Source organism: Haematobia irritans, chromosome 1 (assembly GCF_050003625.1).
Source record: "Haematobia irritans isolate KBUSLIRL chromosome 1, ASM5000362v1, whole genome shotgun sequence".
Lineage (NCBI taxonomy): Eukaryota > Metazoa > Arthropoda > Insecta > Diptera > Muscidae > Haematobia > Haematobia irritans.
In genome coordinates this window covers 273079332-273097814 of record NC_134397.1, presented here as the reverse complement: position 1 = coordinate 273097814, position 18483 = coordinate 273079332, and the positions used below count along the sequence as shown (strand labels likewise).

General features: G+C 30.1%; 1 protein-coding gene across 1 annotated transcript in view; it reads left to right on the top strand.

Moving 5' to 3' along the window:
* Positions 1–3240: 3240 nt before the first annotated feature.
* Positions 3241–18483, top strand: part of LOC142236575 (uncharacterized) — a 34903-nt gene continuing 19660 nt past the window's right edge. The window contains exons 1-2 of the mRNA XM_075307804.1: positions 3241–3842; positions 4289–6822. Of these exons, the coding sequence (XP_075163919.1) occupies positions 3241–3842; positions 4289–6822 (3136 nt within the window). The remainder of the gene's footprint in view (positions 3843–4288; positions 6823–18483) is intronic.

Sequence of the window (18483 nt, the reverse complement as noted above, 5' to 3'; positions counted from 1 at the left end):
TTACATGAAACTCTTTTTTTTCTACAATCCTAAAAATGGCGAAAATATAAAAAATATAATATATAAATAAATATATAAAAAAAATATGTATATAAAAAAAATACAAAATATAAAAAAAAATATTTTCTCCTCTTTATTCCACGGCATATACACAAAAAAAAATTTTTTCTGGTTCAATCACCAAATTAATTGATCCAATTAATTTTTAATTGAAATGTCTTCAAGCACAGAAATGATAGTATCAATTAAAAAATTAATTGAAGGTCAATTAAAAAATTAATTGATCCAATTAAAAAATTAATTGATACTATTAACTTTTGTGATTGATTTTTGTTTCAATTAAAAAATTTGCTGAATCAATTAAATTGTTAATTGAATATTTTTTAAAACTCAAATAAAATTTTAATTGGAAAAATTTTTGTGAAATTTTTTTCTGTGTATGTGAAGCAAATGGAGCATTTGAACTAGAACTAGAATGCACAATTTTTTATGGGGGTCCAAATACTAATTTTCAATATACCTTTAGCATAAACATGGCTATGATGAATACGGTACATATCGACCTATTTTGAATAATGCCTTCATATTGACCAAACTCACATTTTTATTTTTCGAGATAACATACAAATTCGACGGCTCTTTATAACCACAATTAATTCTGATGACTATCGTATGGTATTTTTATTACTTGTCTCCTGGTTTTGTCTTTTTTAAATCTTGATCTTATTTAAACTCGCAAAATGGCATAACGAACATTTTGTATTTTTTTAAATTTTGAAATTAAATTATTACGGATTTTGTATTGTATTTTTTTATGTCATAAAAACTTGTTATAAACTTACTGATAATTTTTATTACAATTGCTTTTTGTTGTTGTTTTTTTTTTGTGGGGGCGGGGAGGACGCAATCTGATCCATTTCCGAATTATTATAGAAATCGTCTTTAAATATTAAGTTTTGTTTGTATCTTAGGTTAGGTTAGGTTAGGTTAGACTAATCAGTCCATTGTGATACCACATTGGTGAACTTCTCTCTTATCACTGAGTGCTGCCCGATTCCATGTTAAGCTCAATGACAAGGGACCTCCTTATTATAGCCGAGTCCGAACGGACTGATATGAACCAATTCCTGCAATCTGATCCACTTCCGAATTATTATAGAAATCGTTTTTAAATATTAAGTTTTGTTTGTTTTGTTAGGTTAGGTGGCAGACCGATGTATCAGCCTCACTTAGACTATTTAGTCCATTGTGATACCACAGTGGTGAACTTCTCTCTTATCACTGAGTGCTGCCCGATTCCATGTTAGGCTCAATGACAAAGGACCTCCTTTTTATAGCCGAGTCCGAACGGCGTTCCACATTCCAGTGAAACCACTTAGAGAAGCTTTGAAACCCTCAGAAATGTCACCAGCATTACTGAGGTGGGATAATCCACCACTGAAAACTTTTTGGTGTTCGGTCGAAGCAGGAATCGAACCCACAACCTTGTGTATGCAAGGCGGGCGTGCTAACCATTGCACCACGGTGGCTATTAAGATAAAATACATTCAAAAATAAGAGATATCCTTATAGATTTAGTTGTGGTTAACATGTTTATGACTGATTTTATAGAAATAATAATTTTGTTTCCTATTATCAAGTACACTAAAAAAAACAGTGAACCCATTAGGAAGAAAACAATTTCGGTTAATTTTAGAAAATTTGAATAGTTTTTAGAAAATTTTAAGTAAACAATTTAAAACGCTGAAATCACGCCAATATCACAAAAACTAGTAAATGTTTTTCGGCAAATTCAAAAAAATTTATTAGACATTATCAATTTTTTTCAGTTGGTAAAGAAAATTTTGAAGTTTGAAGAAAAAAATTGGAGTTAAAAATTGCAAGAATGTCTTTAGTGTCATACGAAGATCAAAATGGGCGCATTTGTAGTAAACTTGACAAATTTTAAGAAATAATGAACTATTTTGTAAAAAACACGAATGTGGTAAATATTTATGCTTAATTTGTGTATAATTGCCCTTTTTGGATTGGAAATTTTTAAAACTTTGGTCACATGCTACGTACAATATTAACCATAACTTTTGATAGTAGTGTCCAATAAATTTGAACTTTTGAAGGATGCAATTCACATCAATCCGAATAAAAAACAACGAACTCCATCCAAAAATGCTACGTCGATTTAGCGTACTCTGCAATGAGGACACTGAAAAAAATCCGTGATTTAATTTACGATAAATTTAACTCGATAATTATATATAGCCCCCATATAAACCGATCCCCCGATTTGGCTTTCGGAGCCTCTAAGAGAAACAAATTTCATCCGATCCGGCTAAAATTTGGTACATGGTGTTGATATATGGTCTCTAACAACCATGCAAAAATTGGTCCACATCGGTCCATAATTATATATAGCACCCATATAAACCGATCCCCATATTTGACCTCCGGAGCCTCGTGGAAGAGCAAAATTGAACCGATTCGGTGGAAATTTGGTATGTGGTGTTAATATATGGCCTCAAACACCCATGCAAATCCATAATTATATAACCCCCATATAAACCGAACCACAGATTTGACCTCCGGAGCCCATTGGAAGAGCAAAATTCATCCGATTCGGTTGAAATTTGGTACGTGAATTTAGTACATGATTTTTAACAACCATGCCAAAAGTGGTCCATATCAGTCCATAATCATATATTGCCCCCATATAAACCGATCCCGAGATTTGGTTTTGGAGCCACTTGGAGGAGCAAATTTCATCCGAGTTAGTTGAAATTTGGTACATTGTGCTACAGAAATTTGTTGTTCTCGCGCTTGGTCGTGTTTGTGTTTTGCTCCGAGTTTTTGTTTGCAAAAAGACAATATACGCACCTTACAAAGGATTTTGATGAGTGAAGCTGTTGTTTGTAAACTTTGTGACACTGTGTGCTGGAGTCCGCTTGTGGGGATCTACCAACCATTTTATTTTTAATGAAATAAAATATCGTGTTAAATGACTACGCGAATTTAATATTGGAAAGTTTAATCACTGACACTACCACAACACAAAATATCAAAACAAAACTGCTTACTCTTTCCTTCAAACATAGTGAAGATACTTTGATCGATAACGATAACAGAAACTGCAAGAACTACTCTCTCATCGAAAGCAATAACAGGGTAACACAACTACTATTAAAACGTGACTTTATAGTGTTACCACCCCCTATTGTGTTAAAGACATTAATATAAATCGTCAATATGAACAACAGAAGCATAAACCTTCGAAAAACCGTTCTTTCAACACCAATTAAAGATAAACCGGATCTTGATAATACTCCAATATCATCAAAATACAATTCACCTAAATTGATTCAATTAATTGATCAAAAATTTGCTCGTCAAACCGAAATTTTGACGGCAAAAATAGATCAGGCAGTATCAAAAGCCATGAGTGCTATGGATACAAAAATTATTGAAATGACAAAAGATATAAATGATCTCAAGAAGAGGATTATTGAAATTGAAAACCAACATGAATCAATTAGTGTACTAAAAAATGAAATTCATGAACTCAAATTTAAATTACATCGACAAGATAATCTAAATGTAGCATGTAATCTGAGATTAAACGGCATTCCATCATATAAGAATGAAAATCTTTACGAAATTTTCAAAACTATGTGTGAATCGCTTGAGATTGTGACGCCAAATATAAATAGTATCCATCGCATTAACACCCGTTCTAAAACTAATGATGGAACAATATTAATTAAACTATGTTCACCAATGCATAAAAACTTTATTATGAAAACTATAGCTCAATTCAAACGCGTTAAAAAAACCCAACTTTCGTTAACAATGTGCGGTTTTGACAGCGATAGACATTTTTTTGTCAATGAAGATTTAAGTAAAGAAAATTATAAAATATTTCAATCCGCACTTAAATACAAAAAACTTAAAAAATTGACAGCTGCATTCACAGTACGCGGGCTCGTATATGTGAAACTTTCAGACAACGACAGAGGTGTACGTATTGATTCCCAGGAACAGCTTGAACAGTTTTTTCGTTAAAATCTACGATTTAAATTTATCAAAACCAAATTTTAATGTAATAGTAATTACAAAAATAATTATATGTTTTGCCCTAATTCTTCTTTATAAATTGCGATTATTCTATTTATTACAACCGAATCAAATAACCAGAATAAAATATTCAACAAAAAATAATAATATAATAACATGTCTAATACAACCAAAAATGCGTTGCTTCTCTAAATACATCACTGACATTTAATAATTGCTACAGTTCCAAAGACGGTCTTTTCAATATGGTACGTGTGTTAACAAAGCAGAAACCAGGATTAACTATAGTCCATATCAATGCACAAAGTCTACAAAATAAATTAGACGAGTTCCGGCAAATCTTTATATCATCAAATATTGATATCATATGTGTCTCTGAGACGTGGTTTCAACCTGAAATTGTTGATGGCATTTATAATCTACAAGGTTATAGACTATTTCGTTCAGATAGAGATTCTCATGCTGGTGGAGTGTGTATGTACGTGCGCAACGAACTGAATAGTTGTATGAAACTAAAATCAGATAGTGGAAGCCAAATAGAGTTCATCTTCTTAGAAGTTTGTACTGCAGATAATACGAAATTACTTGTCGGCACAGTTTATAGGCCGCATCGAACTATACCTTTTAATAATCTGATTGATACTCTGGAAAATCTTACATTGCTCTACAATGATGTTATAATCGCAGGTGATTTCAACAGCAACATTTTGGTAGAAAAGAGACTCAATGAATCTATGAATACTCTTGACTTGTACTCAGTAAACACAATTATACCTACGCATTTCTCGAATTCGGGGAATACCTTACTTGATTTAATATTTGTTAACAATTGTGAAAAAGTTCTACTATATGATCAACTTTCTGCATCATCCTTCTCCAAACATGATTTGCTATTTTTGACTTATGATGTAACCGTTTTCAAAGAGAGCAAAGTATTCGAATTCAGAGACTTCCGCAGAATTAACTATAATCTACTGAATGACATAGCTAACAATATAAACTGGAACGAGGTTTATTACTACGAAGCAGTTGAAGATCAAGTAAATTTTATGCAAGGTAAAATAAAAATATTGTTTGATGCCTGTGTGCCTAAAAAAGTTTTAAGGACTAAACCTACTCAGCAGCCGTGGTTTAATTATGAAATTAAGAAGTTGATACGTGATAGAGATAATAAATACAAAAGATGGAAACGCTATAAAACTACACAACTTTATGACCATTTTAAACTTGCCAGACGTGAAGTTACAAAAGCAATAAATATCGCAAAATCTTCTTATTATCAAAGAAAATTTAATGATGCAGTTGATAGCGGAGCAAAATGGATGACAATTCGAAACATTGGAATTGGGCGGAAAAGTACCACACCTATTAATATTGATATTAATGATCTAAATGAGATTTTTGCTAACCAAACTGCGTTAGGCAATCAAAATAATAATTCTGCATGTGAATGTCTTCCCTCTTGTGGAGATCTCTCGTTTGAAGAGTTCACCTTCAAGTGCGTAGATCAATATGATGTTCGAAAAAGCTTCCTATCTATTAAATCGAACGCTGTAGGTATGGATGAACTGAACCCAAAATTTTTAAAGTTATTATTACCAATATGCCTGCCATATTTCACACACATTTTCAACACAGTTCTGACAAAGTCGATTTTTCCCAATACTTGGAAATACACAAAGATAATACCTCTACCTAAACCAAACAAAGAATTTCGTCCAATTGCCATATTGCCGTATCTGTCGAAAGTCTTAGAGCGGTTAATGTATGAACAAATAAATACATATATAATATCAAAAAAACTGTTGACTGAACGGCAATCAGGCTTTAGACCTATGAGAAGCTGTGCTACTGTACTTACTGATGTCGTCGAATATTTAAGATCGAAGATGGATCAAAATTTGGTATCAATACTCGTACTCCTCGACCATAGCAAAGCATTTGATACAGTAAACCACTCTATTCTAGTTCAAAAGCTGCAACGAAGATTTAATTTTTCTCAATCAGCATGTAGACTTGTCTCGTCTTATTTGAGCGGTAGAACACAATCAGTTTGTCACAACTCAGAAAACTCGAATATACTTAGTATTTACAAAGGTGTTCCACAAGGTTCAATACTCGGGCCGCTACTATTCTGTATTTATGTTAATGACTTGCCACTTGTCCTTCACCACTGCAATATTCACCTTTATGCTGATGACGTTCAAGTTTATACAAGTGCAAATCTTGACGATCTTCCGTGCTGCATATCTAAACTAAATGATGATCTGGACAGAATCAATAGTTGGGCTTATAACAATGACCTTAAACTAAATCCAAAAAAATCTAAATGTCTGTTAATTTCCAAAAACAAATTCATCAACCATTCACAATATCAAATTACCATAAATAACACCAATATCGACATTGTACAAACAGCTACAAACCTTGGAGTTATATTCAATAATTCGCTAACTTGGACCAACCACTTACAACAAAATATCGCTAAAACATATGGAATGTTAAGGAATTTGTGGGCTGTACAATTATCTACACCGATACAAATCAGAATGCTTTTGGCGAAAACGTATCTTGTACCAACTCTTTTATATGGAATTGAAATATTTGCAAATTGCAGTTGTGATGATAAACAAAAGCTACTTGTAGCCTACAACAATATTGCCCGTTATGTCTTCAATAAGAAACGTTATGATCACATATCGTCGTTTTCCTACCAGCTGTTCAACATGAGTTTCGAAAACTTGATTAAATTCAGATGTTTACTTTTTCTGCAAAAAATTATTTATAGTGGCGAGCCCCCTTATATATTCAAGAGGTTAAAGTTCGCTCGATCAAATCGAGGAAGAAAAATCATCCAATTAAGATACAAATATTCCAGATCTGAGCAGCAATTTCTGATATATGCGATCCGTCTCTGGAACAATCTCCCTACAACAATTCAATTAATAAGCAACGCATTGATTTTTAAAAAAGAATTAAAATCACATTTAGAATAATCTTATTATTATACAATCTTGATTAATGTGTATATTTGTAGCATTTAAAATCGCAACCATTTTTATTGTCATTCATATAAACTATTAAATACAATTAATGTTCATAATTAATGTTAAATGTATTAAAATCCATTTATATAGTTCCCTTTATTTTTTTATTTTATTTTTGTATCCAAAAACCTAACATAAATTGTTAATCGACTTAAACCTTAGTGCTGTCATATATAAGATTTAATCTTGTTGTACTAAGGATCACCAAAATACGAATAAATAAATAAATAAATAAAAATAAATAAATATAGCCGTTAACAACCATGCCTAACTAGGTCCATATCGGTCTATAGTTATATATAGCCCTCAGATATATAGATCCCCAATCACACAAAAATTGGTCTATATCAAGTTCATAATTGTATATAGCCCACATATAAGCGACCCCATATTTCAATTCTGGCTCTCTACGTACCGTGCAAATTCCATATCGATTCGTAATTATTTGTAGACTTACCTATACATACCTTTTGTGTCTAATATATACCACATATGGACTAACTCACAATTTAGAAAACGATGTTAAGAAGTTTTAAGATACCACAACCAAATTAATTTGATTGTGGATGACAGTCTTTCGTAGAAGTTTCTACGTAATCCATGGTGGAGGGTACATAAGATTCGGCCTGGCCGAACTTACGGCCGTATATACTTGTTTTTTTTTTGTAAAAACATTATTTGCTTGTAGTAAAATTTTGAAATTTTCCACATGCCATTTCATTGGCCTTTTTAAAATATGTCTCATACACTTTATGAACTAAGCGTGGGTATAAAGATCAATGAACGTACAGATAAGTTCAATATGAACTAAAGCCGAAGAGAATTTTCGCACGATTCCCAAAAATTGTAAGAATTAACTACTGTATGATTAAAATGGTTATGATTTGGCGTCAATGATTTTTTCATTACTTTTTGTGTCTTTGAAGTGAGGAAAATTTATATTGAAGTAAAGAAAAGCTTTTGTGATTTAAAGAAGTAATCTTCAATATGCTACCATATCTAAACGATTCTATTTAGGATTTGGGACTTATTTTCATAGGATTCATATTATCAACGCCGCATTTTGTATAATGGGCCTTCCTTGAACAAAAATGGCCTGAATATCCGGTTGCATACAATTTATCTCTTCTTCACGTTGGTTGTGGTTTGTCACCAGAAATTCAAGTTAGAAAAAAAAGCAAATTTACATATTGGATCCATTAATAAGTATCGCCCTCTTTTTAACACATTTTTTTTACGTTCAAGGTTTTGATGAAACGTGTGGTCTCAATATAATTACTATGCTTTCTCAAAATTAATAATGAATCTCTAAATTTTGACGTAACGTATTTATATTTTAGTGGACTTCTCGAAAATCATCAACTATTTTGAGTACCCTTTCTTGCAAAAGTAACCTATTAATTTACCAATTATCTCCAAAATATGGTGTTCGTAATGGCTCTAATTAAGTACTGTTGGTATAGGTCGGATCCGTTTCATTTGGCTCTGCCTTACTGTCCTTCTGCTTGAGACATTAGATTCTTGTGATGAAAATATGGCCAAACATTTTATTATACCCTGCGCCACACTGTGGAACAGGGTATTATAAGTTAGTGCATATGTTTGTAACACCCAGAAGGAGAAGAGATAGATACATGGTGTCTTCGGCAATAAGTCTCAGGGTGGGTCCCTGAGTCGATATAACCATGTCCGTCTGTCTGTCCGTCCGTCCGTCCGTCTGTCTGTGAACACATTTTTGTGATCAAAGTCTAGGTCGCAATTTAAGTCCAATCGCCTTCAAATTAGGCACATGTTCCTAATTTGGGTCAGAATAGAACCCTATTGATTTTGGAAGAAATCGGGTCAGATTTAGATATAACTCCCATATATATCTTTCGCCCGATATACACTAATATGGACCCAGCAGCCAGAGTTTTATACCGATTTGCTTGAAATTTTGTACAAACATAACACTTAGTCGTATAGTCAAGTGTACAAAATTTGATTGAAATCGGTTCATATTTAGATATAGCTCCCATATATATGTATCTTTCGCCCGATATGGACTTATATGGCCTCAAAAGCCAGAGTTTTGGCCCAATTTGGTTGAAATTGTGCACTAGGAGTACAATTAGTAATATAGTCATGTGTGCCAAATTTGATTGAAATCGGTTCAGATTTAGATATAGCTCCAATATATATCTTTCGCCCGATATGGACTAATATGGTCCTAAAAACCAGAGTTTTGGCCCAATTTGGTTGAAATTTTGCACAGATTTAGCATTGTAGCTATGCGTGCCAAATTTGGTTGAAATCGATTCTGATTTAGATATAGCTCCCATATATATCTTTCGCCCGATATGCACTTATAAGGACCCAGAAGCCAGAGTTTTATCCCGATTAGCTTGAAATTTTGCACAAGGAATGCAATTGGTAGTATAGTCATGTGTGCCAAATTTGGTTGAATTCGGTTCAGATTTAGATATAGCTCCCATATATATGTTTTTCTGGTTTCGACAAAAATGGTCAAAATACCAACATTTTCCTTGTTAAATCGCCACTGCTTAGTCGAAAAGTTGTAAAAATTACTCTCATTTTCCTAAACTTCTAAAACATATATATCGAGCGATAAATCATAAATAAACTTTTGCGAAGTTTTCTTAAAATTGCTTCAGATTTAAATGTTTCCCATATTTTTTTATTAAAATTGTGTTCCACCCTAGTGCATTAGCCAAATTAAATTTTGAGTCTAAAGATTTTGTAAAAGTCTATCAAATTCTGTCCCAATCGAGTGATATTTAAATGTATGTATTTGGGACAAACCTTTATATAGCACCCAACACATTTGACGGATGTGATATGGTATCAAAAATTTAGATCTACAAAGTGGTGCAGGGTATAATATAGTCGGCCCCGCCCGACTTTAGACTTTCCATACTTGTTTTTCTCTTAGATTATGGTAAGCCTAAACATGATTTTCCTTTGCGTGTCTCATTTCTATTTGTTCATGTAATATTCACAACATAAATCATTTAGTTGACTTCACATTTGGCGTAGGTGTTACATCCAGAGCACACCCTTTGGCATAAATCATCAATACACATCATTGCGGTAGATGAGAAACTTCATTTGTTTATTCTTTCCTTGTTCCCAGTATTTATTTCCAGCAAAAATATCTGAACTTAATGTAGTGATTTACTTGTACAGGTTTTTGTTCATTCTCTCATACCTTTGGCTTTATTTCCGCTTCCTTTTCTTTCCTTCCATTGTGTGAAAATATGAGTTAAGGTGAGTGAGGGTGTGTGTGAGTGTTATTATGGTTGCTGTTTGTTAGTGTATGTGAGAATTTTAAATTATGCAAAAATATTTAACGCGTTTCAATAGTCCCTCTTTCATAACTAAATTCACGTTTTACAAAATTTTCTCTTGCAATTCTTCTTCAACAACCTTAATGGCCCAGCCTGGTGTGGTCAGAGAACTCATGGTGATAAAGGCAATATGGCAAGAAAAATTATGGCCCCTTTTCAACTTACGTTCTCTGTGAATATTTTTAAATAGTCAAAACAAATGGAGGAACGTGTAAATATGAAGATAAATTAATTACCGGTTGCTCCATTCCGAGCAGAATAAACGCAATACCTAAAAAAAACACAAAAAGGCTAAAATTAAAACAACTTGACTCAACTGAGTTGAGCACAGTTTACCACGTTTTTTTTATTTCCGTGTATATTTTTTGATTTAATTCATACTGAGTGATGAATAAAATATGTAGACAAATAAAAAGAGTAGCTAACTTTTTAGACTGAAGAGTCCAGAGGGAGGGAGAGAGAGAGTGACGGTGAGTGAGTTAATAGCCTAGTCTATCATTAAAATTTAGCAGGGGTTGGCCGAAAATGTATTACGTGGCAATCATGGCTGACAAATTACTTCCAAAAAGCTGTATTTAAATTGCTTACAAACGGAAATTAATAATTTCCAACAATAGGATTACAATCACAGGGAGGTCTCAAAACGGAAATGACCCCTCATAGAATGCATATTGTAATCATGAAATATTGCAAGGAAAATCATCGAAAGTTTTATTTTTTTTTAAATAAATTTAAGCCTCGAAAATGTTTATATCCTATTGTCTAATACCCATTGCTGTAATATTCGGACATTTGCATAATAATGGAAATGTACCATAGGAATTAAAATTTCAAAACCGTGTATGAATATTTATTTCCTTTCTGTAAAAAATTGGTTTCCATCAAATGTTTCTTCCAATTTCTTTAAAAATTCAAATTTTTCTTCTTTTTTATGAAAATTATGGTATATATTTATTTATAATTTATATGTTTAATTTTGGCAGCAAGAAATTCGATTTTTTTAATCTTATAACTATAAATTTAATTTTCATAAAATTTAATATGAAAAATTATTTTCTTAAATTTTTGTGTTAAAAATGTGGTTCCCATCAAATATACAATGTTTTTTGAGTTATTAGAAAATTCGTTCTGTTTCATATTTTTATGAAAATTATTTTTTCATTTAATTTTGTTCAAAATTATATTTTATACAAAATTTTATATTTATAATTTTGGCATGTTTATTTGACTTGAGTCTATGGTGTTGTAGTTCCTCAAAAGCTGGTGTTGTAGTTCCTCTTTGTTTCATTTTGGAACTCGAATATTTCGATACACCTTCGTCTTCAACGAGATATCAACAGAAATATTATGATTTAAAAATTAAAAAAAATAATTCTTGGTCGAAAACATTTGTTGTTAGTAGCTATCTCATTAAATATCATAATTTATTATGGTTTTAAACTCTTTAATAAATGAATAATTAAAAAAATATTTCTCAAGGTTTGGCATTAAAAAGCTATAGATTTTCTTCTTACAAAGTTCATGGTCATTTATGATTTTATTTAAGATTTATGTCGGTGCACATTGGTCTGTGGTTTGGTTTTGTGATTCATACTTTTATTAGTAGGAGTATTTATTATGTGGAGCAGCATCGGCATTTTTTCCATGTTATTGACAAATGGGTTGAGCCTGAAATCGTGCAATGTGCTGTGAGGGCCGGTTTTTTTAAATGTTTTTTTAAGGGATTGTCCATTATTATTTCGTCGGACTTGTGGATAGAAATTCTGGTATGATTTTATCAAATTTGATTTTCTATGAAGTTTCAAATTTTATCATTTTTTTCTATGAAAATCCATTTTTAATTAAACCTCAATAGAGATACAATTTTTTTTTAAATTGTATATAGGTTTTTTATATAGGTGCAATGGTTAGTATGCCTGCCTTGCAAACAAAGCATAATGGGTTCAATCCCAAGTTCGACCAAACGCCAAAAAAACTTTTCAGCGGTGAATGTGGAACGTCCTTCATACTCGGTTATTAAAGGTGGTCCCTTATCATTGGGCTAAACATACACTCAAAAAAGAGTTTACTTGGATCCAAAGTTTTTGACCTTCCCCTAAGGATTTTGGCATTGATTCCGAGCCAAAGATGAAGCTGCATCTTAATATAAAGAAATTTTTTAGCGACCTATCTGGCTTTAAATCTAGGACCAATAAAATTAAAATTAGGATACAGATCTCATTTATCAAATTTTCATTATCTTTTCGCGGTTTACTAATAAAGCTACTCACGCACACTGAAAAAAAAGTTTGCTTGGATCCAAAGTTTTTGACCTTCCCCTAAGGATTTTGGTATTGATTCCGAGCCAAAGATGCAGCTTCTTTAAAATAAAGGATTTTTTAGCGACCTATCTGGCTTTAACTCTAGGACCAATAAAATTAAAATTAGAATACAGATCTCATTTATCAACTTTTCATTCCCTTTTCGCGGTTTATTAATAAAGGTATTCACGTACAAACAAATGCTAGTTTAAAAATCCAAATTATAACGGATACTTCAAAGTAAAAAAATGTTTTCTTAATTCCAAAAAAAAAACTTGAAACCAAAGACGCTAAATCCACAAAATAAGTCATAGCCTATATTTGAAGCGTTTTTATCTTAAATCTAAAGTTTCAATATTTCAGTTAATTTAAGAACTTTTACTTTAAATCAAAAATGTGTTTCTTTACTTTAAGGAAAAATAGCCGTAGTTCAAAGGCATGCGACTTTAACGGAGGGAAGCAAATTTACAAAATTTGTGTCCTAAATTTAATGAAAAAAATTTAAGCTAAGAATATGAACTTTATATTAATTAAAATTCCATTATTTTAAAGAAATTTGTCCTTAATATTTTGTAAATTTCGCATCTTAAAATTTAGTTGCGTTATCTTTAATATCAAGTAAATATTTCTTTCATTGTATGACCACACATTGATAGGAGACAAGTTGGCCATAGTCCATGTGCGACAGAAATAACTGGCTGCAATATAGCTAACATAACCTAGCCTTCTTCAAAAATTCGATTTTTACAAAATTTTCTAAGAATATTCGATTTTCACAAAATTTTCTAAAACAATTCGATTTTCACAAAATGTTAATTAAATCTTGATTTTAATAAAATTTTATATGAGATTTGGTTTTCACAAAACTTTCTAAAAATGTTAATGGAAATTCCATTTTCATAAACTCTTCTACAGCATTTTTTCTATTTTTTTTATAGAAATTCAATTTTTATATAATATTGTATAAAAATTCTTTTACAAAGTTTAATGAAATTTCGATTTTCATAAAAATTTCTACAGAAATTTGATATTAAAAAAATGTCTACTAAAATTTGTTATGCAATGGCGATTTTATCAACTTTCTTATGCAAATTCAATTTATAAAATTCGGTTTTCATAAAATCTTCTACAGCATTTTTTTCTAATTTTTATACCCTTCACCACTACTGTGGTACAGGGTATAATAAGTTTGTGCATTTGTATGTAACGCCTAGAAATATTGCCATAGACCCATCTTTTAGTATACCGATCGGCTTAGAATTAAATTCTGAGTCGATTTAGCGATGTCCGTCCGTCTGTCTGTATATGTAATTTTGTGCACAAAGTACAGCTCGCAATTTAAGTCCGATCGTCCTTAAATTTGGCATAGGGCCGTTTCTTGGGACAGAGACAATCGCTATTGGTTTTGGAAAAAATCGGTTCAGATTTAGATATAGCTGCCATATATTTATCCCCGATTTGGTCATAGTTAGCGTGTTTATCAACCGATTTTCTTGAAATATCGTACATCCAAATATATTACAAGTCTCGAAAATTTGATTGAAATCGGTTCAAATTTAGATATAGCTCCCATATATATTTATCCCCGATTTGGTCATAGTTAGCGTGTTTATCAACCGATTTTCTTGAAATATCGTACATCCAAATATATTACAAGTCTCGAAAATTTGATTGAAATCGGTTCAAATTTAGATATAGCTCCCATATATATCTTTCGTCCGATTTAAACTTATATGGCCACAAAAGCCAGAGTTTTGCCGTGATTTGCTTCAAATTTTGCACATGGGGTACGTTTAATAGTATCGTTAAGTGTGTCAAATTTTGTTAACATCGGTTCAGATTTAGATATAGCTCACATATATATCTTTCGCCCGATTTGGACTTATATGGTCTCAAAAGCCAGAGTTTTGCCCTGACTTACTTCAAATTTTGCACAAGCGGTACTTTTAACGATACTATTGTATGTGCTAAATATGGTCAAAATCGATTCAGGTTTAGATATAGCTCCCTTATATATCTTTCGTCCGATTTGAACATATATGGCCTCAAAATCCATTATCAACTTTGTTATGCAAATTCAATTTTTATCAAAATTGAAATTTATAAAATTTCAATGATTCAACGATTTTCACAAACTTTTATACGAAAATTGGATTTTCATAAAATTTTCTACGACAACTCGGTGTCCGTAAATCAATGGAAAAATATATCTGTAAAAAAGTCATGTTCATAGAATGTTCTAAGGAATGGCGATTTTAACAAATCAAATTTTATGCAAAGTCGGTTTTACTCTACTTTCTTACATAAATAATTTCAATTTTCAAAATATTTCATTTGAATCAAATTCATTTCATTTTCATCACATTTCTTTCAAGAAAATAACATGTTCATAAAATTTTCTATAGAAATTCATCTTTCATCACATTTTCTATAAAAACTAGAATATTTTACATCTCTTAATAAAATTCAGTTTTCTCAAAAAATCGAATTTTTTTAATTCGGTTTTCATCACACTTATTTTTATATGTTTATATAATTTTTATTTGTAATTAGAATTACTATGACCACGGCAGGTGGCTTTATGAAAATTTGATTTTTATTAAAATGAATAAAATTTCTGTATAATTTGATTTTAATCACAATGTCTATAAAAATCGATTTTCATTAAACTTCTTATGAAAATTCGATTTTAATAGTTTTTAATTTTATAAAATATTCTATGAAAATTTAATTTTCATTAGATCTTCTATGTAACATGATTTTAATAAAATTTCACATAAACGTTCGAATTTTATTTTCTATGAAAATTAAAAATCTATGTGATTTGATTTTAATCACAATTTCTATGAAAATTCGATTTTATAAAATTGGTTATGGACATTCTATTTTCATACAATCTATTTTATGAGAATTCGAAGAATTTTCATCGAATACTTTGAAAATTCGTTACATACATTACTGCTTGTATGTAATTCAATTTTCTTTAAATTTCCTATAAAAATTATATTTTCATAAAATTTTCAACTTTAATTGAAATGCTTCTGGTAGTTCGATATATTTGGGCGTTATTTCTGTAAAAGTGCTTGTACCTTTACTAAAATTTGTATAATTTTATTCGTATTTCAATCGAATTTTAAATTTTCATGTTTTTTTTAATATCTATATCCGCTACAATATATGGATAATTGCATTTGACAACAAATGTATGAAGGTATATAGGAATCCTGTCCAGGACTTTGTATAAATGAATCGTCCTATTTATTTGACAATAATTTTAAATTTCATTATCCTTTTGTAACATTTTATTCTAATATGTATCCGTGTCCTCTTTCATATTGACACTAATTCGCATTTCTTTGTATATTCAAAGCCTCAGGCTTCGGCTGTTACATACATTCGTACATCTTTTGATATATACACACTTCACACACACGCAATTATTTTGAATGAATGTGTTTGTGTGAATGTCAAATCTTTTAGAATATCTATAAATTTGCTGTTTGTGATTGACACAGGAAGTGATTGTAAGACTGCCTGAATTATGTGCAATTTATGATGTCATTTAAAATAGGAAATTACTACAAAAAAGATTTCTTTCATATCTTTTCGATTTTGAAGGATTTCTTGTCGTATATGAACTAATAATCCCTTTTGTAAATATTCTCAGTGGGAAATAGTTTCGTTTGCCGTTTATGAGAAGGCAAATTGAGCTGTAAACAAATACAACAGTTCGAAAGGAAGATCATTAGGCCATTGAGTAAAGTAGAATTATTTACATTTTGTAATAGAGATGATAAAGTGAAATATTTACTTAAAGAATTTTTTGTCTGAAACTTCATTGTAAATAAAAAAGAATGCAAAAACTTTAACCACATAATAAAAGGGATTTAGAAGCACTGTTCGGAATATTGTGAATATTTCACTAACTTAGATTAAAACAAGTATATACGGCCATAAGTTCGGCCAGGCCCAAGGCTAAATACCCACCACCATGAATCAAATATAATAGTTTCCTTTGAAAATTTCAGGGGGGTTCCATGACAGATATTCTCCCAAGCAGATCAGTCAAATTTGAACTGTGCAGCCAATTGGGGGAGCAAAATTCAACCGATCCAGTTGAAATTTGGTACGTGGTCTTAGTATATGATATCTACCCACCATGCAAAAATTGGTCCATATCGATCCATAATTATATATAGGCCCCATATAAACCGATCACCATATTTGACCTCCGGAGCCTCTAGGAGCAAAATCCGGTTGAAATTTGAGACGAGGTGTTAGTGTTGCCAGCATTTTTTGGCTTTTGTCCCCAATTTAATTTAAAATTTCCAATTTAATTAAACAAAAAAAAACTATAAATTGTTGGCAAGTTTTTATGACAAATAAAAAATCATGGAAATGGCTCTGCTGTAGAAAATCAGTAATAATATAAGATAAAATCAAGATATCGAAACACAAAACCAGGAGACCTGTGATCGCCATGTATCTTAAGTAGTAACATTGGATGGTAGACACGGTTGCCACAGTTGGTAGAATTCCACCAAAAAAGGGTAGATTTTGCAAAATATTCCTCTCTAACTAAGAGTTATGTTACTTAAATTTTTATAAAAATACATTTTGACAAAATTTTCTATAGAAATAAAATTTTGACAAAATTTTCTTTAGAAATAAAATTTTGACAAAATTTCCTATAGAAATAAAATTTTGACAAAGTTTTTCTACAGAAATAAAATTTTGACAAAATTTTCTATAGAAATTAAATTTTAACAAAATTTTCTATAGAAATAAAATTTTGAGAAAATTTTCTATAGAAATAAAATTTTGAGAAAATTTTCTATAGAAATAAAATTTTGACAAAAATTTCTATACAAATAAAATTTTGAGAAAATTTTCTATAGAAATAAAATTTTGACAAAGATTTTTATAGAAATAAAATTTTGACAAAATCTTCTATAGAAATAAAATTTTGACAAAATTTTCTATAGAAATAAAATTTTGACAAAATTTTCTATAGAAATTAAATTTTAACAAAATTTTCTATAGAAATAAAATTTTGAGAAAATTTTCTATAGAAATAAAATTTTGACAAAATTTCCTATACAAATAAAATTTTGAGAAAATTTTCTATAGAAATAAAATTTTGACAAAGATTTTTATAGAAATAAAATTTTGACAAAATCTTCTATAGAAATAAAATTTTGACAAAATTTTCTATAGAAATAAAATTTTGACAAAATTTTCTATAGAAATAAAATTTTGACAAAATTTTCTCTACAAATAAAATTTTGACAAAATTTTGTATACAAATAAAATTTTGAAAAAATTATCTATAGAAATAAAATTTTCACAAAATTTTTTTATAGAAATAAAATGTTTACAAAATTTTCTATAGAAATAAAATTTTGACAAAATTTTCTATAGAAATAAAATTTTGACAAACTTTTCTATAGAAAAAAAAAATTTGACAAAATTTTCTATAGAAATAAACTTTTGAGAAAATTTTCTATAGAAATAAAATTTTGAGAAAATTTTCTATAGAAATAAAATTTCGAGAAAATTTTCTATAGAAATTAAATTTTGACAAATTTTTCTATAGAAATAAAATTTTGAGAAAATTTTCTATAGAAATAAAATTTTGAGAAAATTTTCTATAGAAATAAAATTTTGAGAAAATTTTCTATAGAAATAAAATTTTGACAAAATTTACTTTAGAAATAAAATTTT